Here is a 27,014-nt window from a genome sequence, read left to right as displayed (position 1 = left end):
ATCATGGAAAGCAGTACCTAGGTCCTGTCGTGCACAAAAGGTTAGACGATTTGATCAAATGGATTGCATCGACCGGAACCTTCGTCCACGAGAAAAGAAAGTGGGACGAGACTTAAGGGAAGTGCGGGTAACCCATAGAAGGGACCGACCTTAAACGTCCCCCTGGCCAGGCCAGGCCCGCCATCTATCCAATTGATCCGTCTGCATGCAACTGATGGCCGCTTCCCAATCAGCATTGGAAGTCGGGATGGGCATCTGCACTAAAGTAACCCTCGCTCTTCAGATTAGGTAGGTATGTATTTGAACTAATGTAATGTACATGCCAATGTACCCTCATTTTTCGAACATTAGGTATCCTCCTGCCTTGCGCAGCTCCGCTTTCCCGACTGATTGGTCAGAATCCAATTGATGCTAGCTCCTGCTCCGGTACGGCCAAGCAGGATTTCCACCGCGCGGACGACTCCTCTTTTTTTTTTTCTCGTGTGGCCTAAGGACAATCCCCCCAGCAATCAGGCAATCAGTCACTCGCAGCTCCGGTCCACCCAATCCCACTCGAGAACTGGACAAAGGAGAAGCGAGCAGAAAAGGCAGCAGAACAGAACGCTCGCACACACCCGGACCGCCAGACCCCTGCACTCAGCAAGAAGCGCGTTTCGTACCCAGAAATCGCGATCGCTCTTTAGACTCGCCCCAGACTCCAACCATACACATCCAGTCTACCCAGCTGCAGCCTCTTTTCCCACGCCAGATCAGACTGCATCAGACCCGAGTTAATCAGCATCCCGAGTCCCAACGGCCTTCGATCATCATCAACCAGGTATGTCTACTTACATTGGCCCTGCTGCAATGCACGCGCCCTGTGTTTCCTTGGTCTCTGATCCCCCGTTTCGCTCACGGCTTCTGCCTCGTCACCACGTTCTCCTCCTCTGTCACCCTGGCCTGGCCTGCCCTGGCCTGGCCTGTGTGCCCGCGTCTGTTGTTCTCCTGCAGCAGGCTGTGAGACCAGCAGCAGGCTATGTGATGTGTGCGTGCCAACCGGCATCACGTCAGCCTGTCGGGGATACACAATGCTTGCTGCAGTACATTGGGTGGATGGGGGTCCCAGAACAGGGAGCGTCGGCGGCGGCAGCACCACCAGCACCACCAGCCTTATCCGGCACTTAGGCGTATGTCTCTGATCAAATGTGCTGGTGGCCTTTTGGCGCTGGCTTGGTTTGATGCTGGTCACTTCTACCGTAGTCGAGATACAATAGCCTTGCTGCACCAGGCCAGTGTATTGGCTCTGGATGCGCCGCCGGTCATCCCCCTCTCCATGTACCTGCCCTCCCCCATCTGTTGTACTTGGCTGCTGTCCATCTTCCGTCCCCCCAACTTCATAGTACCTATTCTGAAATGCAGCGACGCTCAAGCTCACCCCTCCACTAGCAGAACTCGACCTCTTAGCCGAAGGGGTGATATTTCCAGTCGCTCCGAGATATCCTTTAGAGGCACCACATCCAAAAATATCGACCTGGACAGTATATCGTCATGGGTAAGTAGATCCACCTCGCCCAAAGCAAGCTGCGAACACCTTGCCATCCATCTCTGGAGTGCTTCCACGCCCACGCCGTCTGCGCTGCGCTTGATATAGTACTTGATACTATCACTTCCCTCCCCTTGCCCATCCATCCATCCTCCATCCACGCATACACCACACCCATCCACCTCCTGCGCGGCTCGCGTTCACTCATGTACATACGCCCGTCGTCCACTGCATCCAAGTCTTGCCCTACAGGCCACACCCACCAATCTTTCTCCTTGTCCACATGTTCAGGAGCATAAAACAAATGCCTCTGACGTGTTACCACCTTTGCCTGCCATTGCCTAAGTACTTTGTCCTGCATCTCGTCACAGCCTATGAGATTACCCGAATCCACCTACCTCTGCTCCTCCCTTTGCACGACTTACCATTCCTTTCCATCGAATCAGCCCTCGTTCTGCCTAGCACCCTTCCTTGTCCCTTTCGTCTTGCCTCGCTCAAATCTCACTTGTCTGGGACGCTGGACCGTCGATTCTAAGACAGCCGCTATCAATTAAAACAAACACCCCGCATACATTCCATCCCGAGCCCTTTCCTTTCCTGATCGACTACTAATATAGTCGTGGCCAACTCCTTCGCGTATGCACCTGCGGCCCGTCAAGTTGCCACAGTTGGCCTCTTCCCCGTCCCCGACTTCTACCCACCGAAACCTCATTCCCACTCCGTGATCCTACATTTGGTCGTTTTGTCATTCTAACTCGCTACTTTGACAGCTGATTCAGGAGATACATACCGGCCTGTAAGTATATAACATGGCATTCATTGTTCCCCGGCTGTCAACACTAGACCTGTTGTTGTCCGCATTTCCTTTGCCCATGAAAGTACCCCGCGTGAGCAACTTTCGACACCAAGTAGCCAACTCCACCTGAGAAGTAGCCAGAAAGGTTATAATCTGGATCAGGCGACGCAAGTCCAGATATGGCGCTGCAAGACCCTTTGACGGGCCGAACTAGCCTTGAACGTTCGGGACTACGGAAACTGGCTTTGGCTTCAGCCCAGCTTGCACAAGAGGCTATCTCTCACGGCTCTCGACGGTCGAACTTGCCAGTTATTGCTGGCCTAGGTTGGCAAAAGCAAATGCTTTACTGCCGCACTTGAAAGACTGCGCCTTGTTGCAATTCCTGGCCACGCTGCATTCTTGTCATCTACTACTCTCGCCAAACTCATATACACCTATCGCAAGCCTATTCGCTTGCCAGACTTCTAGCGTTCATGAGCCAATCAGATACTGATATTCTACAGCGCGAGAGATCCCGCTCTCCCCGTCGAGGAAGATCCAGAAGTCCTGGTCGCTCGGCCCGTCGACGATCTTATTCTCGCAGCAGGTCACCTAGTCGAGACGATTACCGTAGATCCAACCGACGCTCTCGGTCTCCCATGACTGGCGCCGGCGCTCCCTCAGGAGGATCTGGACAGGGTTTCGGGGCACCACAGCGCTCGTTCGAGGATCGAGCCGTCGCTCGCGAACAAATGATGAACAACATTCGTGATCAGTCGCAGCAGGATCGCCGTGTCTATGTCGGCAACCTGTCCTACGACGTCAAGTGGCACCACCTCAAGGATTTCATGCGACAGGGTAGGTTCTCGGCAGTACATGACTGTTGGAGGAAAACTGCTAATATGTCTACTTTTTAGCTGGAGAGGTTCTCTTTGCCGACGTGTTACTACTTCCCAATGGAATGTCGAAGGTGGGCGCCTACACGTGATTCATGGCTGGTTTTTCTTTGTTTGGTTCCTTTTCTCTTGGCCCTTTTTCGTTGGAATTGATGGATTGACGGGTCGGGACGTTGTCCGCTGGATTTGTAGGGATGCGGGTAAGTTTGACAATCTTTCGATATATTCCTCGGGGAACGTCAACTGACTGAAAACCAGTATTGTGGAATATGCAACGCGGGACCAGGCGCAAAATGCCGTTGCGACTCTCAGCAACCAGAACTTGATGGGACGCCTCGTTTACGTTAGAGAAGTAAGGATTCTTGTGTGGTTAACTGCGATTGGGCACGATATTGAAGTTGGGATTAGGACCGTGAGGCGGAACCTCGATTCAGCGCCCCCGGAGGCCGAGGCGGCTTTGGCGGCGGTATGCAAGGCGGTTACGGCGGCGGCGGCCCCGGCGGCCCCGGCGGTGGCCCCAGCGGCGGTTACGGCGGCGGAGCCCCAGGCGGTATGATGGGTGCCGGACGTCAGCTTTATGTCTCCAACGTATGTCCACACCTTCCCCCTTTCAGCTAATATAGGCATCTGGTCTTGAAGTTAACTTTCTCGCAGCTCCCGTACACTGCAGGTTGGCAGGACCTGAAGGATCTGTTCAGACAAGCCGGTATGTGACTTTCAACCTTAGTAGTAGCTGGTCGATTCTTTCTGCTGTTCACCCACCACTAACTTCCGCATCATTGGCAGCCCGTAATGGAGCCATTATTAGAGCTGATGTTCACATGGGACCTGATGGACGTCCGAAAGGATCCGGCATTGTTGTTTTTGAATCGGCCGATGATGCTCGCACGGCTATCCAAGAATTTAACAACTACAACTGGCAGGGCCGAAACCTCGAGGTCCGTGAAGACCGCTATGCCGGCAGTGGCGGCATGGGCGGTGGCTTCGGTGGCCGTGGCGGCTTTGGCGGTCGTGGCGGTTTCGGTGGTAACTTTGGCGGTCGTGGCGGCTTCGGCGGCCGAGGTGGCTTCGGCGGAGGTTACGGTGGACGAGGAGGGTACGGCGGAGGCGGACCCCTGGGGGAGCTGGCTTCGATGCCGGTGGTGGTGCACCTGCTGCTGCTGCCGCACCCAATCCGTTCACTGATAACGCTGAGCCCGGTACAGAGAAAAGCGAGCTCATCTATGTTCGAAACGTGAGTCCTGCCTTTGTGTTTACCCGAATGCATACGACTACTTACTAACTTTACTAGCTTCCCTGGTCAACGAGCAATGAGGACTTGGTAGAACTGTTTACCACGATCGGAAAGGTGGAACAGGCCGAGATTCAGTACGAGCCAAGCGGGCGATCCCGTGGCACCGGTGTGGTACGCTTCGATGACGCGAACACTTCCGAGACGGCCATTTCCAAGTTCCAGGGCTACCAATACGGCGGCCGACCCCTCGGTCTTAGCTTCGCCAAATACCGGACTCCTGGTGGAAGCGACATGATGGAAACCGACGCCCATGGCGGTCTGACACAGGACCAAATCATGTGATGACCCCCGGGCAAGGACTAGTCAACATTCCCGCGGCTGGACCACACACATGGTCTTTTCCAGAATTCCATCGTTCATCAGCCTCAACACTTGGCTGGTCAAATGACGTTGGGGCAGTCTCTTTTTCTTTTTTTTGTTACATAATACTGTACAATTTCTTCAGTGCTACCACTCGCTCTACATTTCGGTGAAGATGAACCCACAGTTGGAAGTTGTCAAGGGCAGGGGGTTTAAGGAGGAGGGTCATCTTGGGGTTTTCACGTGAGGTGGATAACGGGATCATGTACACATGTCCTCAGCCATGTTGTGCACTAGGTATAGCCTAGGGTATGGCTGCTTGACCGATGTCACTTGTCTCGACTCGCCATCTCGCTGGACGCCATTGTTGGTCGTTTCGCGTCTCATTTATGGTATCTCTCATTGCAGTGGTTACGATGCTAGGAAATGGTAAAAATCGGAGGGCTTTACCTAGATTGTACTTGAAATAGCATCTGATTTCTCCAGGCTAGGTGGTGGTTAAGTTACGGACGCTTGTACGGGCGTTGGATTGGTACGCGATACGACCATGGTAAGGATTGTGAGGAAAGCGTAGGACTTGAGCAATGATGTGAGCATGGGCTGTACCGGACGGGAGCCGACGATTGCTTCTTGCCGCAATCTGGCGGCAGTGCTTTGCAACGCTCACTGTATAGGAGTCGCGTTCATCATTCTGTGTACTGGTGTATGTCAGTATACATCGTCGTGATGGCCATGGAGCGAAATCACTACACGACTTTAGGGGGCTCGTGACCGCCTCCTGTCCCGATCTCTTTTGGACACGGTATTGTTCTATAGAAAGACGCATGGCCTCACGGCTCGTTTATCACAATATGGGCTGAGCAAGCAGGCAGGAACCTCGTCATAGGCAGCTTTACGAATATAGCACTATTGATGGGAGTTAGACTGAAGCGCTCTCCTTGATTTTGGGTGTTTGGTATCGCCCGTCATATCGAGCAATGTGCTTAAGTTCTACAAATAAAAGGCTCTAGCATATTCTGTGAACCACGACATGTTTAAAAAGGGGCTAGTGTGTCGCTTGTGCTGTGCATTTCGATGGCTTTCCGAATGTATCCACCACACCAGACCATAGATTGGTCTTGAGGTTGCTGAATTCCGGGCGAAACTCGATGCCTGCGTAGTGTCGCTCGTCACGGGAGTTGGATTCTCGGCCGGTCTACTTCGGCAGGCGGGTGGTGGTTTGTTCGTATGAACCAGAGCATCGGTGGAGCATGACATGGTATCTAGATTGTGCACATGAGCAACAGTCCATCGACTTTCTGGGGCTTGGAAAAAGAAGAAGCAGTTGTCGTTAACCCAACCCACTCCATGCCAGAAGATAGTAAACCCATGGGACGGCAGATGTGGGCTCTCCAAGAAATAGCTGGGCTTGCTGTAGCCGAGTACTATGTCAGGGGGGTTCCGGTGATATGAACAAGGAGGGTGTGACTTATCCCTCCCCCTTCGCAGACGACTGTCCTGCACAGCTCAACAAGCGCGATACCCCCATCAGTCTGAAGAACCCACCCACCAACATTGACGAACGATGATTTGCACAGACGACAAGGTCGAACAAATACAGCTAGCGAGCGGTATCTGCAGCTGTTTGCATCCCGTTCGATAGCGGTAAACACATGGTCACCCACGCTGACATACAAAAGTCGGCACCTCCGCCTTATCATGGTTCAAGTTGACTCCCGTCATGTCATGAAGACTGGCAAACAGTTACATCTTGCCGGTTTCCGTGGCCATGGCCGGAAGATACGGCATGTCAACAGCGCACTATCGGAGTCACTGTGTCCTATTTCCCGGATGACTTCCCCTCTCTCTCACTCACCACCACTCAGAGAAACACACCATGCTGGGCTCGCCCAGAAGAAGCCTCAGACTCTATATGAGCTACGACGTCGTACGACCATCCCCCCAGAACCAGATTACTCCAGTCCTCGAAGTCTAAGTGCTGCGATACTGTCTTTTAGTCGATCGATGGCACAGCTACACATCCATCTTTCCTCGCTGCTACTCGAGAACGTCGATCGCATTGTCTCGACCCCGGCTCGAAATCACCAGCCACCTTCATTTAATCAGCAAGTACAACAGATCATAGCATAGCACACGGTTCACCTGCTGTGTTTGCCTGCATCCACGGTGGGAACAACTGGTTCGCTTTGCCTTTTTAGCATAATCCTGCGTCTCCTCGCGAAAATATCAATACCAACAAGCCCCAAAGTCATAGACCTTCGACAAGGAAGAAATCCCAACAGAAAAGGCGGCTCGGATGTGCGAGCTACATCCCCTCCGATGCACACGGTGCAAGAGGGTATGGACAGCTTACAAGAAGCTGGCCAGCTGCGAGAGCCAAGACCCCGACATTGAGTGCCCATCGAGCCTCTGTATGTACGTGGGGAACCCGCGTAAGCCAACCAAGAGCGAGTGCGACGACTGCAGGGAGATCAGAGAGGTTTTGGAGAGCCTCGAGGAGGACAATGAGGAGCAATAGGCAATCACAGAGGATGGTTTTTGGGGAGGAACTGGGAAGCAATGGAGCAAGGTGTTTCCATATCTTTCCTTGAATAACACTGTATGATCAAGCTGCGCGTCATATCTATTGGAGGAGAATCTCCTTATTCTTCAGCGTAACTAATACATGCTCCTGGTATATCTGGAGGCGGTGGATTGCCTCGGGAGAGTACGTCCCAATCGTGAAGAGCCGTTGTTTCCGCCAGCAGACGCCATCCGTCCTCGGGAGAAGGGCAACCCTACGGTAGTCTTCTCGTTAACGAACCTGCCATTCCGCCTCCTTTTATGACAACAGTCTTGGTGGCGGGCCGCTTTTCGTATTGGATCCCGAACTTCCCCAGGCTCTGGCCGGTGAGGTCCATCCATTTCCGAGGCTTCATGAGCGCAGTAGCTTCAGAGGAACAGTTGGTATCTCACGCGCCCGCGGCGGCCGTCGTGGTCTTCTTCTTCTTGGCTTTGGTCTTTCTCTTGCTGCGATCGCGGGGCTTCAGCGTGGCCATGCCGGCCTTGCAGACGTCGGCATACCGCTCAAAGAAGGCGGGGAGCGCCTCGGGATCGACGACGGTGGACAGCTTGATCTTCTTGGCGCGGTTCTCCTTGCCCTTGCCGTTGGTCGCGCGGATCAGCACGGGCAGCGGCCGCGGGGGGTGCAGGTCGGGGAGAATGGTTTCGCTCGTGGGTTCAGGCAGCGGCGGCTGGTCGTAGGATACTTCACAGGATGGGATGTCAGTTCCTCCCCGGCGTCTTGAGACTGTACGGGCATGTATAGCAGGCAGGCATACATACATCGCTTCTGGGTCAGGAAGATGTGGCCATGATCCTTGCCTTTGCGGCTATCGAAGAGCTCGGCGAGTTTTGTGAAGAACTGGGTGGGCGCGCACATGGTCAGCAATCTGTCGCTTGTGTTTTGGGGGGGTGTACTCAAGGGGGTAAGGAATGTCCACGTACCTCGTCGTTGCTGAGATGGCCCATCTTGGAATGTCGCCTCGTGTGGTGGGCGGACTGCGCTTCTGGTTTGCGACGATGACACAAATTCCAGACTGCGGGGACTTATTAAGGTTGGTCTATCAGCACAGCACAGCACAGCTCACGCAGCAGCAGCCGGCTCGGTGGGTGGGCAGGAGAATGGATGCCCCGCAATGCGCCTAATCCGATTTGACCACCTACCTACCTCAGGTACATGTACTTACACGTACCCAGGAACTTGAAGCTGCTTCAATTGATGGATGGATTGAACACCTCCCTAAAGCATCGCAATGGTTCTCTGTTATTGCCCTGCATGAGCACTTAGCTGATTCCAGATCTTCACTGTGCAACGCAGCATTGACTGCATAGGGTAAGAGCTATTTCGGCATAGTTGTTGGCTCAATAGTTGATAAATGCGCATACATCAGGTGTCTTGTGCAGTCGGAATAAACTCCATGCATTTCATCTTCTGCGTGAGAGCAATAGTGGGTCTTCCCGCTGTGGGGGCTTTGGGATATTTTTTATAGCTTGGCAGTCACCTGAGCCTCTCTGTCTCTCTCATCTTGAGCGATCCGACAGTCAACCAACCATGGCCCCAAACAGCAAATTGACGCTCCCAGCCACGCTGCTGCAAAAAATAGACCCCCATGGCGCGGGCTCTAGCAGTGGTCGCGCCGGTCGAGGCGGCTTTAGACAGCAAAGCTCGCGGAAAGACCAGAGGAAGGACCAAAGAGTGCAGAAGAAGCAGCACCAGACGTTCGCCCAAAGGCCGCGGCCTGCTGCCCCTGCCAAGTCGGCCAGGAAACGGCCACAGCCCGTGCCTGTGCCACGTCCGAAGCCGGCGCAAGCAGCTGGCAACGATGACGACGACGACGATGGTATTGACAACCCCTTCTCCGAGGATGAAGAGGGCGCCTCGGATGCCTTCGAAAGCGGCGAGGGTGGCTTTGACAACCCCTTTTCGGAGGACGAGGAAGGCGCCTCTGACGCCTTCGAGAGTGACGAGGAGGAGGAAGAGCCGCCAAGGAGGCCAGGGAAAAGCTCGGAGCCTACACAGCCCGAGAAGCGGAAACTGGACGAAGAGGATGCCGAAATTGCCGCTTTGGAGAAGAAACTTGGCTTGAAAAAGGGCAAGTCATCCAAAGCATTCAATGAAGATGGTTTAGGCGACATTCTCGGCGATATCGATGAAGGGAGTGACGGTGACAACCTCGAGGCAACTATTAAAACCAAAAGGAAGGCCGAGGCAGACGAGTGGCTCGCCCAGAAGCGACGAAAAGCAGAGGCTGCTGCACAGGGAGATGACGATGACGAGTTCGAGGGGTTCTCGGGTGATGAGGACCGCGATGAAGCCCCAACTAAGGCCGCGCCTCGCCAACGAGAAAATCCATTTGTGGCGCCATCTACCGGTGTCGCCAAATACGTCCCTCCCTCTCTGCGAAAGCAGACAGGCTCTGTCGACGAAACAGAAGCCCAGCTACGTCGCCGCGTCCAAGGACTTATCAACAGGCTGACCGACGAGAGCATGGTCGGCATCTTGAAGGAGTTCTCGGGCCTGTACGATAAGTTCGCAAGACGCAGTGTCACCACGGTACTGATCGATTTGATTATTGCCTTGGTTTGTTCGCCGGAGAAACGACCCGACGCGTTCTTCGCCATGGTTGCTGGTTTCATAGCCGGTGCGCAGAAGACCCTGGCTGACCATGTCTCCGAGCTCCTTATCGAGCGCCTCGTGTTGGTCTTCAAGGAGCACCATGACAGGGCCTCGGGAGATCAATCAGATGCGGCTTCGAAGCATATCATGGCTCTGTTGGCGGAACTGTACAACATGCAGGTTGTCGCCTCGCTCCTGGTCTTCGACTATGTACGCTTATTCCTGGGCAATCTTTCGGAGCTGAACACAGAACTGCTGCTCAAAATCATCCAATCCTGTGGTCCAGCACTTCGACGTGAGGATCCCCAGTCGCTCAAGGAGATCATCGGCATGGTGAAGCCTGCTGATCTCAAGAACATGTCTGTAAGGACAAGCTTCATGATCGAGGAGATGAAGAAGCTACAGAGTAGCAAAAGCAAGGCTGCTGCCCGTAACAAGCATATTACAGAACAGCGAACGCAGATCAGAAAGCGAATCGGGGCCCTCAGTGGACCACGTGAGGTGCGGCCGCTCCGTATAGGCCTCAAGGACATCGAAAATGCCGATACGCACGGCAAATGGTGGGTTACTGGCGCGAGCTGGGCTGGCAACGCCAAGAACGACGCAGCCAAACAAATCCCAGAGAAGGCCGACGAAGACCACGATGATACAGACGATCTACTAGCCGATAACGACGACCTAGGTATACCAGACCTCTGGCAGCTGGCTAAGACACAGGGGTTCAACACGGATATCAAACAGCGCATCTTTGTCGCCCTTCATTCGGCAACCGGTTACGAAAATGCCGAATTGCTCATCAACAGACTACGGCTCAACAAGCATCAGCGCAAAGAGATCCCCGAAGTGATTGTGCGCAGTGGCGAACGGCTAGCAGACTACAACCCTTACTACTGGCTTGTAGCCAGCCGGTTCTGCATCCATCGCGAGATGGCTTTCCAATTTCGTCACAGCCTGACGCAGCGGTTCCGCAAAATGGGCGAGGAAATCGACATGGGTGACGATCTGGACGATGAGGACGAGGACGAGGAATACAGCAACCAGAGCCTCTTCAATGTCTCCAAGTTTTACGGGTCTCTGGTGGCCAACCGCAGTCTCAGCCTTGAAATCTTGAAATACCGCAACCTGGCTGCGTTACATGAGAAAACCCGTTGGTTCGTGGAGATGCTACTCGTCACGGTTCTTCAGATGGCCGAGAAGGAGGAACAGCTCCAAAGCATCTTTGGCACAGCGTTACAGGCGGAGCTGGGCCTGGCTACCGGAATAGTGCATTTCCTTGACAAACACGTTAGGAAAACCAAGTTTTTGGGCGCGGATAAGGCCAAGATCAAGGCCAACAAGCAGCAGTGCGCTCTGGCCATTAGAATCGTGGAGGATGTGATTAAGGCTAGCGGCTAGATGGGTAGCAGGACATAGTAGTATATCCTATAATAATAAGTGGTCCACTGCCTACATATATTATCAAAGGGGTTCGCCCGAACAGATCTGGATCATCGGAATAGCTGTAGCATATATGTACCTAGGAAGCGTGCATGCTCGGCAACGAGCCATCCCATCGCTGCTCAGCCTATGCGAATGTTGGGCAGCTGACTTCACATCACTACATCGTTTACAGTAGCCGACGTAGTAAGATGGGGATAGTCGGCGACGGGACAACGGGTGGCATCGGGTTAACTAGTAGTAGTATACGATGGCAAAGTTGAATATCGATGGATGGCTTTTCCATACGCCGACGACTGGGCATAGCAGTCGATCCGACGGTATGGAATAGGTAAGCGACCATTTTAGTCACTGGTCACCTAGGTGGTACATTATCTATATGTTAAAAGTAGTTCTGAGTGGCCGTTACCGTACTAATCTTGGCTGGCGTGGCCGGCTATTCCCGGGATGCAGGCCATTGGCGGCGAAAAGGGGGGGGGGCTTTTGCGACGACGTTTTTTGCTTGGGTTGGCGTTGGCAGCACGGGCCGCCAAAAATGGCATCGCCTGGCCATGATGGCCCGGGGGGCTCGAATTGCGTTTAGCCTACCTTGCGTTAGCACCAAAAGGCCTAGCCGGAAGATTAGGTACATAGCTCATTCTCGCCCTGCGAGTGTCCCCGTCCGCCTGCAACCTTTTTTGCCATTGAAGACTATCCTCAACTCTTTTTTTGTTGTTGCTCCCCAGATCTCCTCCCCCGACAACACCTCTCACCTTCCCCGGCCGCTCGTTCCGACCACTAGACACAATGCTGCCCAGTCGCTTAATATCCCGGACGGCTGCCCGTTCGGCCTTTATCAAACAGTCCTCGTGAGTCGGCCCTCCTGCCTTATGTCATATCCCATCCCATCCGGCGGGCTTGCTGGCTGGAGCTCCGCCAGCTACCCGCCAGCAGTCAATCGCACGCGCAACCGCCCTACTGACACAATTGCTCAACCAGTCTTCCCACAATCGTCAGCCCGTCAACACGATGGAGACGGGGCTACGCTTCGCAAGCAGGTGCGTCACGGTGGCCAGCTACCCTATAACCCATACCCGCCCAATAATAGCGCAGCCATTAACTCGTCGCCACAGAGGAGAAGGACCTGGTCATCATCGGTGGTGGTGTTGCCGGCTACGTTGCCGCCATTAAGGCCGGCCAGGAAGGCCTCAAGGTCACCTGTATCGAGAAGCGCGGTGCGCTCGGTGGTACTTGCCTCAACGTCGGCTGCATCCCCTCAAAGTCCCTCCTCAACAACTCGCACATGTACCACTCCATCCTCCACGACACCAAGAACCGCGGTATCGATGTCGGCGATGTCAAGCTCAACCTCGATGCCATGATGAAGGCCAAGGACACTTCCGTCTCCGGCCTCACCAAGGGCATCGAGTTCCTCTTCAAGAAGAACGGCGTCGAGTACATCAAGGGCACCGGCACCTTCGCCAGCGAGAACGAGATCAAGGTCGCCCTCAACGACGGAGGCGAGACCAGCGTCGTCGGCAAGAACATCCTGATCGCCACCGGCTCCGAGTCCACCCCTTCCCCGGCCTCGAGTTTGACGAGGAGCGCGTCATTACCAGCACCGGCGCCTTGGCTCTCAAGAAGGTTCCCGAGTCCATGATCGTCATCGGTGGTGGTATCATCGGCCTCGAGATGGGTTCCGTCTGGTCGCGCCTGGGTGCCAAGGTCACTGTTGTCGAGTTCCTGAACCAGATTGGTGGCCCCGGTATGGATAACGAGGTTGCCAAGTCCATCCAGAAGCTCCTGAAGAAGCAGTGTATGGAGTTCAAGCTGGGAACCAAGGTCGTCAGTGGTGACAAGACCGGCGAGAAGATCAAGCTCGAGGTTGACTCCGCCAAGGGCGGCAAGCCCGAGACTCTGGATGCCGAGGTTGTCCTGGTCGCCATCGGCCGCCGCCCTTACACTGCCGGTCTCGGCCTCGAGAACATTGGCCTCGAGCTGGACGACCGCGGCCGTGTTGTTATTGACTCGGAGTACCGCACCAAGCACTCCCACATTCGCTGCATTGGCGATTGCACTTTCGGCCCTATGCTTGCCCACAAGGCCGAGGAAGAGGCCGTTGCCGCCGTCGAGTACATCAAGAAGGGTTACGGCCACGTCAACTACGGCGTCATCCCTTCCGTCATGTACACTCACCCCGAGGTTGCCTGGGTTGGCCAGAACGAGCAGGAGCTCAAGGCCGCCAACATCCCCTACAAGGTTGGCAACTTCCCCTTCAGCGCCAACTCGCGTGCCAAGACCAACCTCGACACCGACGGCATGGTCAAGATGCTCGCTGACCCCGAGACCGACCGACTTCTGGGCTGCCACATTGTCGGCCCTAACGCCGGTGAGATGATTGCTGAAGCCACTCTGGCGCTGGAGTATGGTGCTTCTACTGAGGATATCGCCCGCACATGTCACGCTCACCCCACGCTCGCCGAGGCCTTCAAGGAGGCAGCCATGGCTACCTACTCCAAGGCTATCCACTACTAAGCCCCCAAAAGTGAAGCAACATGAACCTTAAGGCGGGTGTCTCGGTGTATATTAGATGGTCCTGTACTTGTTAAATAGGTACAATGAGGGTAGATGGGTCCTAATCAAGGTTGCATATGTCTTCTTATTGCGTATATTCATTTACCGACACAGCTCTCTTCTGGTCCCGCGTGATATGGCCATGAGACTCTGTGTTTGATGTCAAACCGACCTTTGGCATCGCGGCAGTACAGATGGACTCCAGCTGCCGGATGGAGAACTGCCTCTCATGGGATAGAAACTTGTGCAAGCCAACATCTAACTAATCAAGGCTACCCGTCTCAACAACATTCTGCTGTGCCGGGAGGGAAGTTGGCCTCGATTGACAAAAAGGGGGCTGAGTGATCGTTGAGATAACCACTTCAACTTGTGCCAAACAGTTATCGAGCGTCAGAGAACCGTTGGTGTTTTCCAGGCAATCTGAGAGACAGAACTTCAACCGTGGCTGACTTTTCTCATGTGTACATCCAGGAGATCGTAAGCTTCAGGAGCGGCAATGAGGGCCTGATTGTGTGTGGCAAGGGATGGGCCAAGAGAGTTGCCGGTTCTGTCTAGTAGGCAAATATGGCATGTATAAACCCTGTAGACAAGACGAGCCGACCGCCTTTGCATCATGCTTGTTCACGTTGTCAATAGTGATATCCGTTCTTGGCGAGATAGGAGTGGCTAGCACTATTAGACGTGAGTTGTGTAGATAGCATTAGGTGGCCTACTCGACCACGAGTATGTGTGTGCTGCTTATATAGGGCACTTCTGAACGGACATATCGGTTGGTTTCTAGCCATTCGTGAGCTTACAATGCTACAGCGCCGTTGCAAGCACCGACGGCCATGTGCTAGGATTACCGGATCCCGGAGACCGAATGACAATGTGCGGTTTTGTTGAGAGTGAGACGCGATAGCCTGGAGAGCAGATGACTGGTTAGCTGCCAAAAATGTTCTCTTGAAGAACGCAGGATCTTCCGGACATGGCCATTATGAGTGGCTGTGTCCCCTGTGGATATACAGGCAGGATCTATATCGCACCCTTGGCCCTTGATCGTACGACCAACGAAGATAGACTGGCGTGATATGAAGCCATCCAGCTTAGGGTGTAGTGACTATTGCTTGCGTGCCCGCCCCTTGGGCCTAGAGGCAGGGGCGGGAGCGGCATGCGCCGATTCACCAGCAGACATACATGTACATGGGCCCTGACTCGTCACGGCAAGGAGGACCGTGTAGAGCTAACCACAAAGAACAGGTTCGATTCAAATATGTACTTCAAGTATAGGTTTCTCTATGGTACGATGCAGTGCTCAGCATCGGTCGCAGATGGGGGAGCTACAGCGTGGTTGGTTCTACTGCTGTAGTCCGCCCACCCATCCCGAAGAACCGGGATGTATTCCAGCCCAGGAACCGACCCATCGCGATGAGCCTGGAGCCGTGGAGGGTAGGGGGTAGTAGTCTTCTGGCCGCCGGCCGAGGAGCGGGGCATCCAGGCAGTTCGTTGCTGGCCACGCACCCACCGGCCAACACACCGCCGCCGCATTGGTCGGGGTAATGTTGTGGTAGTTGGGCTGTGAAACGAAGACGTTGTTGACACTGCTTCCCGGCGTCGAGTCAGCTTCCCCTTGGTCCAAATCCCTCGCGCGGTGAGTTCCATCAAGAAAGAAGGGATAGAAACTTACACGTTGGGCAGGCCTGGCACGCTATAGTCTAGTTGGCCTAAGAACCTCTGGAATCAGCCTCGCCCCCGAACTGGTTCATCGGAATATGGCTATTGGAACTCACCATTGCCGTAGATTATAGGCTGCGGTAGAGGCTGAGCCACGTTCACGCCCATACTGCAAAGATGATGTTGACCATCTGGCCCATAAAAGCAGCGGCCGGGGACGCATCGGTGGTAATAGGGCAAGACCAAGGGAGCTGCTGCAGCTGCTGCAGGTGGAAACCACGCCATATTGAGTTGGCTGGCTGGCAAGACGATGTACGATGTGGGTGTATGGGTGTTGAGGATGGCAGAAGATGAAGAAGAGTCTTCAACTCTGCCTATCCTCGGGATGACTGTAATCATGTCACTGGGGGCCTCTTATTGTCAGTCGAGGCAGTCATTTGACAAAGCCGGTGGCCTCTATAAGCACCTACGAGAGATAGCAAACCTGTGGCCGGCCAGCAAGCCTTTCCGCAACATGAGGCGAGCAGAGGTCAGATGCTTGTCAGCAGCACCCAATCGATACTCATGATTTGTATCACAGAAGTCCGACTCATACGTACATGCGCTACCTACAAGTGCTCTCAACTGGACGCCAAGTCCAAAGGTTTGCGCCGGCATCCCGCGAGTACCTAGTCCAGGGCAGCAGTTTGTTTGATGGTGGAGGGGTTACATATTATGTAGGTACTTAGTTACAAATGTAGGTACTACTAGTTAAGTAGTTGGTGAAGTGGTGGGGGCGTTTGTTTCATTCCAGACTGGGATCTGCGCAGTCGCCGGTGGAGGCTGGGACGCTGGAGGCTTAGAAAACATCAGATAAACGATATACGTCTGAAAATGAAAAATGAATGCCCAACCCGATTGGCTCCTGCTGCCGGGCTAAACATGGCCTAGGAAACATGCCATTCCAGAAATTGCCAATTGCAGCCAGCATCCTCACCGCCGAAGTCGATCTGCCTTTTTCACTACCGCTTCTGGCTGCTGCTGCTGCTGCTTTTCCTTCCATTCGGACATTCGGATTAGGATGCTTTAAACCGCCCGACGTCCCGTCCCGCCACCACCACCACCACTCTAAATATTCGATATTCCCATCCTCCTCCTCCGACCTAGCTCCTGCCTGCCAATTGGCCTCGAGTAAACACATTCGTTCCGTATGTGTGCAGCTACAGGAGGAGAAATCCTACGCCACTCTCTTCAATCACTTTGGACTGTGACAACGTAAACATGGCGGCGCCCAAGACGTATCCCCTCATGTCCCGAAGAGACATCGAGGCCATGATAGCCGACGGCCGGAAGCTTATCATCCTGGACCAATATGTCGTCAAGGCCGACCCCTGGCTAGCCTACCACCCCGGCGGCGACAAGGCCATCCTGCACATGGTTGGCAGAGACGCCACCGATGAAATCACTGTGTTGGTTCCCTCCCCCGCCTAAGCTGCATTGCTCTCTGCCGTACACCACTCCTGACTTGCTCGACACCAGCATTCACTCGCCCGAAGCCAGGCAGCAGATGGACCGCTACCGCATTGGCAGGATCGAGGGAAGATGGTCCAATTTCGTACCACCCATCCAAGGCGGCAAGCTCCGCGCCGCGGATGACGACAATGCCGGTGATGACACTGATGGCGATGTCTCGGAATCTCCTCTCCCATCTGCCGGCGCTTCTAGCCCGTCCGTCTCCCGGGACCCTTCTCCCGTCTTCGATAACGACGAAGCGAGCCTACGCAAGCGCCATGCTGCAGCCAAGGGCTCGGGCTCGGGCTCAGGCTCCCCTGCGACCCCTCCTGGAAACGACCCGGTCATGGCTTTCTTTGACAGGGAAACCCACAAGAAGATCTCTCTGGATTTGGATAAATATCCCTCCCTGGATTTCACCACTCAAGACGAGATTGTGCAAAAGTACCGTGCGCTGCATGAGCAGATCAAGAACGAAGGCCTGTACCAGTGCAACTATACCTCATATGCCATCGAGCTGTTCCGGTACAGCCTCATGTTTGGAGGCTTTCTGCTTTTCCTGCAGTGGGGCTGGTACCCCCTGAGTGCTTTTTGCCTGGGTTGTTTCTGGCATCAAGTTGCCTTTACCGTCCACGATGCCGGTCACATGGGCATCACACATAACTTCCAGGTGGACTCGGTCCTTGGCTACATAATGGCCGACTATTTTGGTGGGCTGTCCCTGGGTTGGTGGAAGAGGAACCATAATGTTCACCACATCGTGACCAACTCGCCCGAGCACGATCCGGACATCGAGCATATGCCCTTCATGGCCGTGTCGCATCGACTTCTCGGAAACCTAAAGTCGACGTACTACGACCGCGTCATGGAGTACGATGCTGCGGCCAAGTTTCTGATCGGCATCCAGAAATACTCGTACTTCGTACTGCTCACCTTTGGCCGCTTCAACTTGTATCGTCTCTCCTGGGAGTTTCTCTTGAAGGGCCAGGGCCCGAGGAAGGGACCTGCCTGGTGGCACCGATGGTTCGAAATAGTCGGCCAGTGTGTGTTCTGGTATTGGTACGGCTACGGTGTCGTCTACAAGTCCATCCCTACTGGCTGGGATCGCTTCGTGTATGTCATGATCAGCCATATGATCACCATGCCCTTGCACGCCCAAATCTGCCTGTCCCATTTTGCCATGAGCACGTCGGATCTGGGAGCCCACGAATCATTTCCCCAGAAGATGCTTCGTACCACCATGGACATTGACTGTCCTCAATGGTTGGATTTCTTCCATGGGGGCCTGCAGTTTCAGGTCATCCACCATTTGTACCCACGTATGCCACGCCACAACCTGAGGCGCGCACAGAAGCTCGTGCAAGCCTTTTGCGATGATGTAAACATCCCTTACGCGCTATACGGGTTTGTGGAAGGCAACGGGCAAGTCGTCGGGCGACTTGGGGAGGTTTCACGACAGGCGGCCGTTCTCGCCAAATGTCAGGAAGTTATAACAAAGAGTGAGGAGCCTCTGCATTAGCCACGCCCACTGAGATAAAGCATAGATAGATGGACTTCTAGTCCAGAATGGATTTTAAGTCTGGACACGCCGTTTACTGCATTATAGCATTTACTCTTGAGAAGCCCTGGTTATGTTGCGACTTGCTCAATACCCCTTCGGTGCTCAGTCATCGCAAAAGAAGCATAGGACTCACATGGAGCAACTCACCCTAGATATCAAGATTCGGAGAGAAACCCAGGATCCCCTTGATTGGCAGCCACGCGGGGTGATACAGCAGGAGAAAGGGGCTGCAGTTCACTTGGTTGGCAATGAACCATCCGTGTAACATTGTGCCATCACAATCCCTGGTCGTTCGTCGACGAGAGCCAACGACGAGCGGCAGCAGGAACTTATCAATATATGCGTGTGTAGTACCTACATACTCATATAATGTGTTGTTGCCTATTACAGGGTAGCTCCCTTTGGGCGGAGCTGGTCACGACTTTTAGTACCATTGTTCAGACAGTCTTGTTTGATACAGCCGGAAGCATACTGGGCCTCCTGCACTTCTCATCGGCCAGGGTACAGTGCCTACCGGCGTGGGCAGGGGCGTGGGCAGGGGCGTGGGCAGGGGCGTGGGCAGGGGCGTGGGCAGGGGCAGGGGCCGGCCAGAAATATGTGCCATCGCGGATCAACAACTGATCAAGGGATATCCCGCCCCTGGACAATGATCGAAAATGTAGCATGTCACCTGTTTCCGTCTCCCTTGCATGGTACATACGTGGTACTACACGTCTGGGTCTCTGGGAGCACCCGACCTGCCGCAAGACACCTTTTTTTCCTTGGATTTCTTACATGTTTAATACGTTGGGACTGGGAAGTAAGCTGTAGGCAGCATTTCCGAAATCAAGGTATGATAGGAGAAAGCCATCATGGTTTGATTTCGCTCCGAGGCCGGGACTGAAGTAAAGTAAGGGGCTGCTATCATACGTAGTCACTCACAGCCCAACGAATAGAAAACACATGGGCTCACCATTGACGAAACATCCAAAACCTGCCAGATATCGTGCGACTAGATTCATCATGGCTGCATCTCTGGAGTAATTGGCTGCATGTATATCTCTTAACCCCGTGCTGTATCACTGCTGGCTTCATGTAGCTTCAGGGGCTCGCCAGCCAGCGATGGTGCATGTAAATACCGCATGGGACTGTCTTTGTGTGAGCCCCTTAATTAGTAATCTTAGCATGTCGTCATGTTTCTGTTAAGCCAGGTTGCTGTACTCCTTGCAGGAGGTGTCGGGAACTCTTTCAAGTGCCTGGACAAGACAGAACCGGAGTCATAGGTCATCTTTAATACGTGGTCAGTGGTCTAGACAGGTCACCCAGCAATTGCGAGTATTTAGGTATTGCTATAGAGACAGAACCAGGGGTTATATCTCCTCATCCTTTGCACAGCAGCTTCTCTTGTCTGGGGGCCCATAGTCAAATCTTTCCGACGCGATCCAACTTGTTCATAAGAGCCAGGACCCTAATCTGTCTGGTCCCTAAATTTGATATTTGGTTAGGTTGGCCTTGCCTAGTAAGAGATTATCCAAAGATTTGTTTGCCGATATTTGCTTCGCAACTTCCGAGAAGCCTCGTGTCCCTTCCGCGTGTGCATTACCGACGAGTGTACATGATGTCGCCAACAAAGATGGACGAGAAAGCAGCCGAACGCATCGCTAAAGCGCGAGGCAAGAATGTAAACACGAAGCAAAGACCCTGTGTAGAGACTTGGGTGTTCTGAGGCTGAATAGTGGTGACAAGACCCGTTTGCGAAACGTGCCGGTGTGGCAGCACGCAACAACAATGATCGTACTGGCGGTGGCTCGGACATCTCCTGGCGCAAGGACGATCCGACCAACAACAGTGAAGGCAGGGGTAAACAGGAGAAAACATAATCCCAGAACCCACGAACCCCCGAAATGCCGGCGATAAAAGTTGGCAGGGTGCTTTCCACAGCTATCCATCGAATATTTGATGCCGCCTTGGGGCACATGTCCATGTCATGTATACCGTCTCATACCACAGAGGCGATACCGGCTTTCCCACCCTCTCTACCTGCACAGCAAACAGCGGCGTCTTACAACCACTACCGATCAACCACATAACAGCCACTGGTATTTCAATATACAGCTTCTGCGTGATAAATTATGCTAATGGTATGCGAGGCTATAGAAGCCAGTGGATATCGGATGGCGCTGTTGCTCTTCCCACACTTCCCACACTTCCCGCACTTCCCGCACTTCCCGCACTATAACCCCTAGGTGTGATAGCTGAGCTCCAGGCGACACTCGGGGTTGATCCCAATGGTTATGAGTGTAGGACCAGGCTGCCAAAGCTCCGAGGGCAAGGAACACGCAATATGTAGGACGAAACCGGCAACGGTCTCGACCAATACGACATATCAGAAGAAGCAACAAGGGTAGGGACCGACGAGCATGCGCGCAATCGGATGTAATACTCAAGTCCAGATCAGGAGGAATGATGCTTGTTTGTTGCCGGGGAGAAATATGAGGCTTCCAGGATCTATTTTTGGAACCCAAGCCGTATGTATGGGGGTCGAGATTAATCGCATTCCAGATCAGATCGAGTAGCAGTGCAATAACAGAATGTGTATAAAGGTCCAGAGTGTAGAGACGCAGTTGCTCCTTTCTTCCAGCTTCGCATATATTCTTCACCCCACGAGGGAATGGGCGGGCCTGCTGCGGGGTTCCCCCAAGGCAATGTGCATCGAGGCATACTGTTGAGCCGGGCTCGAGGCGTGACGGCGGACACGAAGACACACATAAACACACAAACCTACCTACGAGCCAGAGATAAGTCGCGAAAGAAGCGTGGCATTCAACACTGCACGTTTTCAACCGATACGGGGTCTGACGTTGCAATCCCCATTCATCGCTTGCTGTGTGTGGGGGGATGATAAGAACTAGGCAACTGGGCTTTGTCGATCTGCCCATGGATTTGCGGCGTACGAATCGACTTGCGAACGGCACATGTCATGCAAACCCCACCCACAACACAGGACTGCATATGTAGGATAGACAGATAGACGAACATCTTCCCGTGGGCAGGCTCGCAGGACGCGATGGAAACTGGACTGACAGGACGACTGAGGATGACGGGGTGTTGCCCGAGTCAAGAGTGGCTCGGCCCCACTGGCGGCCCGAGGGTCTCGTGGTCATTGGAAGTTGCCTGTACCTGCTGTGCCTTAGGTACTGTACCGTAGGTGCTGTACCTGCTGTACCTACCTAACCTACCTAACCTACCTGACTGGAGCAGCGATCAATGTAGGCCGGCCTAAGGTGGGCATGGCTTCAAATGTTCTCCAGTACCGCATGTGTGCATGGGGCATTTATTGACTTACCTAAACCCAACCGACACCGATTCGACCTTCTGAATCTCCCAAGGGGCGTGTGCTATTGATGCGAAGCCGGCTAACCTCGCCCGCCTGTAGATGCCTCCGAAGCCAGTTTGAAGTTTGAACTTCTCCTCGGTCGATTGGTGGCCAAGCAACTTCCGTCCTGTCCTGTCCTGTCCTGTCCTGTCCTGTCCTACCAGACTCTCAGACCCTACCTAACCTGAGGAAGAGGTACATACAGCTAACCCAGTGACGCCACATTCAAGAGCCTCCCCTCCATCCAGTCCAATCCCTGCTTTTGCCTGCTTGTATCAGCCTCATTCCAACGCCCTCATCTCAAGCCCACATCGCCCATCAAAACCTCGTGCATCTTCGTTCGCCAAGAAGGAACTATTCTGGAATATTCGTTTTACCTTGGCTGTATCTCTGGAAGCCGCGGCAGACTCAGCCTGTCCTCTGCTAACGCCTCCATACCTGCTGTCCAAGGCTACCATCGTGGCATGCCCCTCCGGCACGCACCCCGGTCCAGCCAGTCATGGAGCAGAACGTCCAACGCCTGTTGAATGATAAGCTATACGACAAGCGCAAAGTCGGCGCTCTCGAGTATGTATAGTCCTCAACTGCCCTGCCCACCAGGCCCTCTGGCTGACTCCATGCCCCTCTCCAGACTGGAACGTATTATTCGGGAAAATGTCGCCTCCAAGGACTACATAAGAGTCCAGGCCATTCTTGAGCAGCTGTGTAACGAATATGCCTACGCTGTCCATCAGCCTCATGCGCGAAATGGAGGCCTCATTGGCCTGGCCGCCGCTGCGATAGCGCTCGGCTCAGTGAGTCCCTCCCAACTGTCCCCGCCGCCTTGACCCTCTGCGCATGACTAATGCTGCTTGCTTTTTGCTACCGTGAAGGAGCTCCCTCGGTATCTGGAAATCATTGTGCCACCAGTGCTTGCTTGCTTCACCGACCAAGATGCGCGGGTTCGTTACTACGCCTGCGAGTCCATGTACAACATTGCAAAGGTCGCCAAGGGTGAGATCCTGAAATATTTCAACTTCATATTCGATGCATTGTGCAAGGTGAGTCAAGTGGAAAACACGCTATAGTTGTCTGTTTCCGTATAAACTCACACTCGACAGCTCGGTGCCGACTCAGAATTGTCGGTCAAGAACGGTGCAGAGCTTCTAGACCGGCTTATCAAAGATATCGTCTCAGAGTCGGCCGCCACATACGTGTCGGTGCTCGAGAGTCCGTCCTATGATGACAGCAAGGATTCGGAGTCTTTATATGACCATCCTGAGCCGCCGACGGCATTCTCGCTGCCTAAGTTCATCCCTCTCCTTAAAGAACGCGTGTGGGTTATCAACCCCTTTACCAGGACATTCCTCGTGGGTTGGATTACACTGCTGGACTCCATTCCTGACCTGGAGCTCGTGACGTATCTTCCCGAGTTCCTGGGTGGCCTGCTAAAGTTCCTGGGTGGCCACAACCCGGATGTCCATGCAGCCACGCAGTCTTGCCTGGATAAATTTCTGAACGAGATCAAGCGCATCTCCCGCATCAAGAAGGGCATCGCCGATAGTAAGAAGTCCAGAGTAGACGGAAAGAGGAAGCGCGAAGAGTCGGTTGATAGCGGAAGCGCACACCTCGCGGCAGAAGATGCCGAAGAGACCGGGTCTACCACCGCCGCAGATGACGACGGGGAGTGTAGTAGTGAGGATGACTGGGTGCCTGGCCAGGATGTCCAGATCAACTACAAGGCTATTCTGGAAATATTGACCGCGACCCTAGACTCGCCATTGGAAGAAGACAGCCTTCAAGAGAGCCTGCGTTGGATCATCGCATTTCTCGACATCTGCCCTGAGGAGGTGTTACCTTTCACACCCAAGATCCTTGCTCATCTTCTGCCAGCTATGGCTAGTGGTGTTGAGCCAATCCGACAAGCTGCCGCCAGAGTCAATACGTCGCTCCTGGAATATGTTGTGTCTTTGTCCGACGAGCCCGAGATGCAGCCGTCGCAGCCGCCTTCGCGGATACCGACATCGCTTGCCGTGGATCGACAAGACGGCGGAGCAAACAGCACACGCGTCTCCTTGTCGAGCTCGCGTGATCTCGAAGCCCCAAGCCCCACGCCTGCTCAAAACCAAGGGTTGAATGGTGGACAGTCATCCCAAAGCCCTCAAGCAGATTTAGACTATGCCGCTGCAGTCAACTCGTTGACACTGCTATTCCTAAACGACCACGAAGCCACCCGGGTTGCCGCATTGACATGGCTCATCATGCTGCACCGTAAGGCGCCGAGAAAGATTGTTGCATTCAACGACGGAACCTTTCCAGCGCTCCTCAAGACTCTTTCTGACCCGGCAGAAGCTGTTGTCACCAAGGACCTCCAGTTGCTGTCTCAGATCTCACGGAACAGCGAAGATGACTACTTCTCGAATTTTATGGTCAGTCTGCTGCAGCTGTTCTCCACCGACAGAAGGCTGCTAGAGACGAGGGGCAACTTGATCATTCGGCAGCTTTGCATGACACTGAGTGCTGAACGCATTTACCGAACGTTGGCCGAATGCATCGAGAAGGAAGAGGATGTCGAGTTTGCCAGCATAATGGTGCAGAACCTCAACAATAACCTGATTACCGCCCCGGAACTTGCAGATCTGAGGAAGCGATTACGGAATCTAGAGACGAAGGTAATCGATTATTCCTATCTTCCGCTGACTTTGTCAAGATCGTATCACTGACCGCTGGTATAGGACGGCCAAACCTTCTTTGTTGCGCTTTTCCGATCATGGTGCTATAACGCCGTGGCAACGTTTTCACTGTGCCTGCTCGCCCAAGCGTATGAGGCCGCATACAACTTGCTACAGATATTGTAAGATCTTGGCCGCGGACCCCTGTATTTTACTAACAAATCGTAGCGCCGAACTTGAGATGACGGTGAATATCCTGATCCAGATCGACAAGCTGGTCCAGCTGATCGAGTCGCCGGTGTTTACGTGTAAGTTTGGCGAGCACCCGCATGCATGGCGGTGGTTATCCGGGTGTGCTAATGATGGAGGACAGACCTGCGCCTACAGTTACTGGAGCCCGAGAAATACCCCTACCTCTACAAGTGCCTGTACGGGCTTTTGATGCTTTTGCCACAGTCCTCTGCATTCGCTGCGCTCAAAAACAGACTCAACAGCGTGAGCTCCATCGGCTATCTGCACACAGCGCCAAGACCGTATGTAAACTCTTCCTCCACCACACTCGCACCACCACAGCCACGGGGAAGCTCTATCGTGGATGCTGTCACTTCATTCCAAGGCCACACCCCTCGTTCTAAAAGCGTTCATGACACTCATGCTTTTTCTGCTAGTTCTGTTACTACCCCCAGTACCTCCAATTATGATAGACCAAACAGACTCAAGGGAAGAGAGGAAGGACCTATCAGGTGGGAGCAGCTTCTGGAGAAGTTCCGAAGCGTGCAAGACAAAGCCAGGAGGGCCCAAAGACTAGGCGGCGGCCTGGATGAGGGACCCGACTTCAGCGAATTGCGTGTCTCCGACAGTCAAGGACCGAAGGAAGGCCGCCCTCCTGTACCACAGAAAGACCCGGCACCTACGCCGGCAGCGCCACCCAAACGCTCAGGCCTGGGGAGGCAATTCGGACGACTGGGCGGTGCTGTCGCGGGCAGAGGCAAGAAACAGCAAGGTTGAGAGGTAATGCTGTACCAGGAGACACGGAAAGCTCTCTTGTTGTTGCATGGTTGGTTTCTTGATTTATTGCACCATCACAGCGTTGGTTCCACAAAGCATTATACAAGTATGGGGTTATGTTATCATCCGGTCGGTTCATTCGTTTCAGTTGCTATGGATGAGGAAACCCATTTCCACCCAGAGTGTAGGCTACAGCGCAATACCCCCTTAGCATAGCATGGATCTAGATTACGCGGCATTGATTTGATCTGTTATTTTTCTTTCTTCATGGCCGTCTCCTGGTCTTGAGGGGGCTTTCGCGCTCCACCAAACCTTCAAAGACGGTGTCTCTTCGTGCTGTAGCATCCCTCAACTGGGTCCGTAGGGCTTCCAGCTCGACTCTGGCGGCTTCCACATCCGGTGGGAGGCCGGCGAACGTCTTGACTCGGGCGTCTAGCTCCTTCTTGGTGGTTAGCAGATCCAGATAGGCGTCCTCGTCCCTTTTGACATCCTCGACGGTAAGGCTTGGTATCGCGACCGACTTCTCGAGCGCGGCAATATGCTGCCCGATCTCGGGGAGCTTGGCCGACATGGTCTTGATCTGGCGCTGCAGATCGAGATTCTGCTTGGCCAGATCGGCGGCGGGTCGGTACTCCTGGCCTCGGATCTCGTGGATGAAGTTGTCCATGGCCTGGGACTCGCGCTCGAGGTACTTTTGCAGCAGGGCCACGCGGTCGAGGGTCTGCTCCAGCTCAAAGACCTTGGCCTGCAAGTCGACGTAGCGTGTCCCCAGTGCCTCTGAGGTCGGGAAGGCCATGCCCAGCTCGACGGCCATGCGGGCCATGGCGTCCAGGGCCGTGCGGCCCTCGCGCGTCAGTCCCTCCTCGATGGCGTCGAGGATGTCGTCGGCTACCAGCTCGCCCCTGAGGACCCCCTGCTGATGCTGCTGTTGCTGCTGTTGCCCCTGCCGTAGCGTCTCCTTGGCGGCATCGGCGGCTTTGACCTCGTTGAGGGCGGCGGCCTCGAGCTGGGCCAGCTGGTCGCGTTCCTCGTCGACGGCCTCGTTGTGGGAGGCGAGGGCCAGGAGGGCGCGGAGGGTGTCCGGGTTGCGCTCGAACTTGGGGACGCTCCGGGCGGCGTACTTGGTGCGCAGCCAGTTGTCGACGTAGGACCAGTCCTTGGCGGCAGAGGCGGCGGCGCGGGCGACGCTGGGAGAGAAGATGGCGGTCTGGGGGTGTAGGTGGGACATGGTTTGGCAGGGGGTTTACATGTATATGTGTTTGTTGTGGCAGGTGGCTTGATACCAAACTGGCCGTCTTTCTTCTGCCTTTGCCTTAGTAGTAAGTCTCCTTAGTCAGGCTCTCGTGATGATGTGCACTCA

The 27,014-nt window shown here is 54.2% G+C and overlaps 9 protein-coding genes across 9 annotated transcripts; 6 read left to right on the top strand and 3 right to left on the bottom strand.

Moving 5' to 3' along the window:
* Window positions 1–2,497: 2,497 nt before the first annotated feature.
* On the top strand, window positions 2,498–4,769 carry PG997_005850 (uncharacterized protein; the record flags this gene model as incomplete). Its single annotated transcript, XM_066810165.1, has 9 exons — window positions 2,498–2,642; window positions 2,787–3,155; window positions 3,215–3,281; window positions 3,452–3,545; window positions 3,602–3,781; window positions 3,848–3,899; window positions 4,040–4,270; window positions 4,318–4,427; window positions 4,485–4,769. The coding sequence occupies 9 exons, from the start codon at window positions 2,498–2,500 to the stop codon at window positions 4,767–4,769; spliced, it is 1,533 nt and encodes a 510-aa protein (XP_066669088.1).
* A 2,337-nt stretch (window positions 4,770–7,106) lies between these two features.
* On the top strand, window positions 7,107–7,305 carry PG997_005849 (uncharacterized protein; the record flags this gene model as incomplete). The annotated part of the gene is given in 2 exon segments (XM_066810164.1): window positions 7,107–7,125; window positions 7,136–7,305. The coding sequence occupies 2 exon segments, from the start codon at window positions 7,107–7,109 to the stop codon at window positions 7,303–7,305; spliced, it is 189 nt and encodes a 62-aa protein (XP_066669087.1).
* Window positions 7,306–7,738: 433 nt separating this feature from the next.
* PG997_005848 (uncharacterized protein) lies at window positions 7,739–8,297 on the bottom strand (the record flags this gene model as incomplete). The annotated part of the gene is made up of 3 exons (XM_066810163.1): window positions 7,739–8,034; window positions 8,112–8,190; window positions 8,274–8,297. The coding sequence occupies 3 exons, from the start codon at window positions 8,295–8,297 to the stop codon at window positions 7,739–7,741; spliced, it is 399 nt and encodes a 132-aa protein (XP_066669086.1).
* A 583-nt stretch (window positions 8,298–8,880) lies between these two features.
* On the top strand, window positions 8,881–11,340 carry PG997_005847 (MIF4G domain-containing protein; the record flags this gene model as incomplete). The annotated part of the gene is made up of 1 exon (XM_066810162.1): window positions 8,881–11,340. The coding sequence occupies one exon, from the start codon at window positions 8,881–8,883 to the stop codon at window positions 11,338–11,340; it is 2,460 nt and encodes an 819-aa protein (XP_066669085.1).
* Window positions 11,341–12,168: 828 nt separating this feature from the next.
* On the top strand, window positions 12,169–13,896 carry PG997_005846 (uncharacterized protein; the record flags this gene model as incomplete). Its single annotated transcript, XM_066810161.1, is given in 4 exon segments — window positions 12,169–12,230; window positions 12,361–12,419; window positions 12,495–12,969; window positions 12,981–13,896. 4 exon segments carry the CDS (start codon window positions 12,169–12,171, stop codon window positions 13,894–13,896), a joined length of 1,512 nt encoding a protein of 503 aa, XP_066669084.1.
* Window positions 13,897–15,210: 1,314 nt separating this feature from the next.
* PG997_005845 (uncharacterized protein) lies at window positions 15,211–15,873 on the bottom strand (the record flags this gene model as incomplete). Its single annotated transcript, XM_066810160.1, has 3 exons — window positions 15,211–15,490; window positions 15,602–15,614; window positions 15,705–15,873. 3 exons carry the CDS (start codon window positions 15,871–15,873, stop codon window positions 15,211–15,213), a joined length of 462 nt encoding a protein of 153 aa, XP_066669083.1.
* A 975-nt stretch (window positions 15,874–16,848) lies between these two features.
* PG997_005844 (fatty acid desaturase) lies at window positions 16,849–18,598 on the top strand (the record flags this gene model as incomplete). Its single annotated transcript, XM_066810159.1, has 2 exons — window positions 16,849–17,036; window positions 17,107–18,598. 2 exons carry the CDS (start codon window positions 16,849–16,851, stop codon window positions 18,596–18,598), a joined length of 1,680 nt encoding a protein of 559 aa, XP_066669082.1.
* A 3,896-nt stretch (window positions 18,599–22,494) lies between these two features.
* PG997_005843 (Protein VAC14-like protein) lies at window positions 22,495–25,654 on the top strand (the record flags this gene model as incomplete). Its single annotated transcript, XM_066810158.1, has 7 exons — window positions 22,495–22,562; window positions 22,627–22,789; window positions 22,868–23,035; window positions 23,096–24,646; window positions 24,710–24,828; window positions 24,875–24,954; window positions 25,020–25,654. 7 exons carry the CDS (start codon window positions 22,495–22,497, stop codon window positions 25,652–25,654), a joined length of 2,784 nt encoding a protein of 927 aa, XP_066669081.1.
* Window positions 25,655–25,919: 265 nt separating this feature from the next.
* Window positions 25,920–26,882, bottom strand: PG997_005842 (uncharacterized protein; the record flags this gene model as incomplete). The annotated part of the gene is made up of 1 exon (XM_066810157.1): window positions 25,920–26,882. The coding sequence occupies one exon, from the start codon at window positions 26,880–26,882 to the stop codon at window positions 25,920–25,922; it is 963 nt and encodes a 320-aa protein (XP_066669080.1).
* Between the last annotated feature and the right edge of the window lie 132 nt (window positions 26,883–27,014).

The sequence above is a fragment of the Apiospora hydei genome, assembly GCF_038363865.1.
Source record: "Apiospora hydei strain CBS 114990 chromosome Unknown utg000005l_segment0_segment0, whole genome shotgun sequence".
Taxonomy (NCBI): Eukaryota; Fungi; Ascomycota; class Sordariomycetes; order Amphisphaeriales; family Apiosporaceae; genus Apiospora; species Apiospora hydei.
This window is presented reverse-complemented; position numbering and strand designations above follow the sequence as displayed.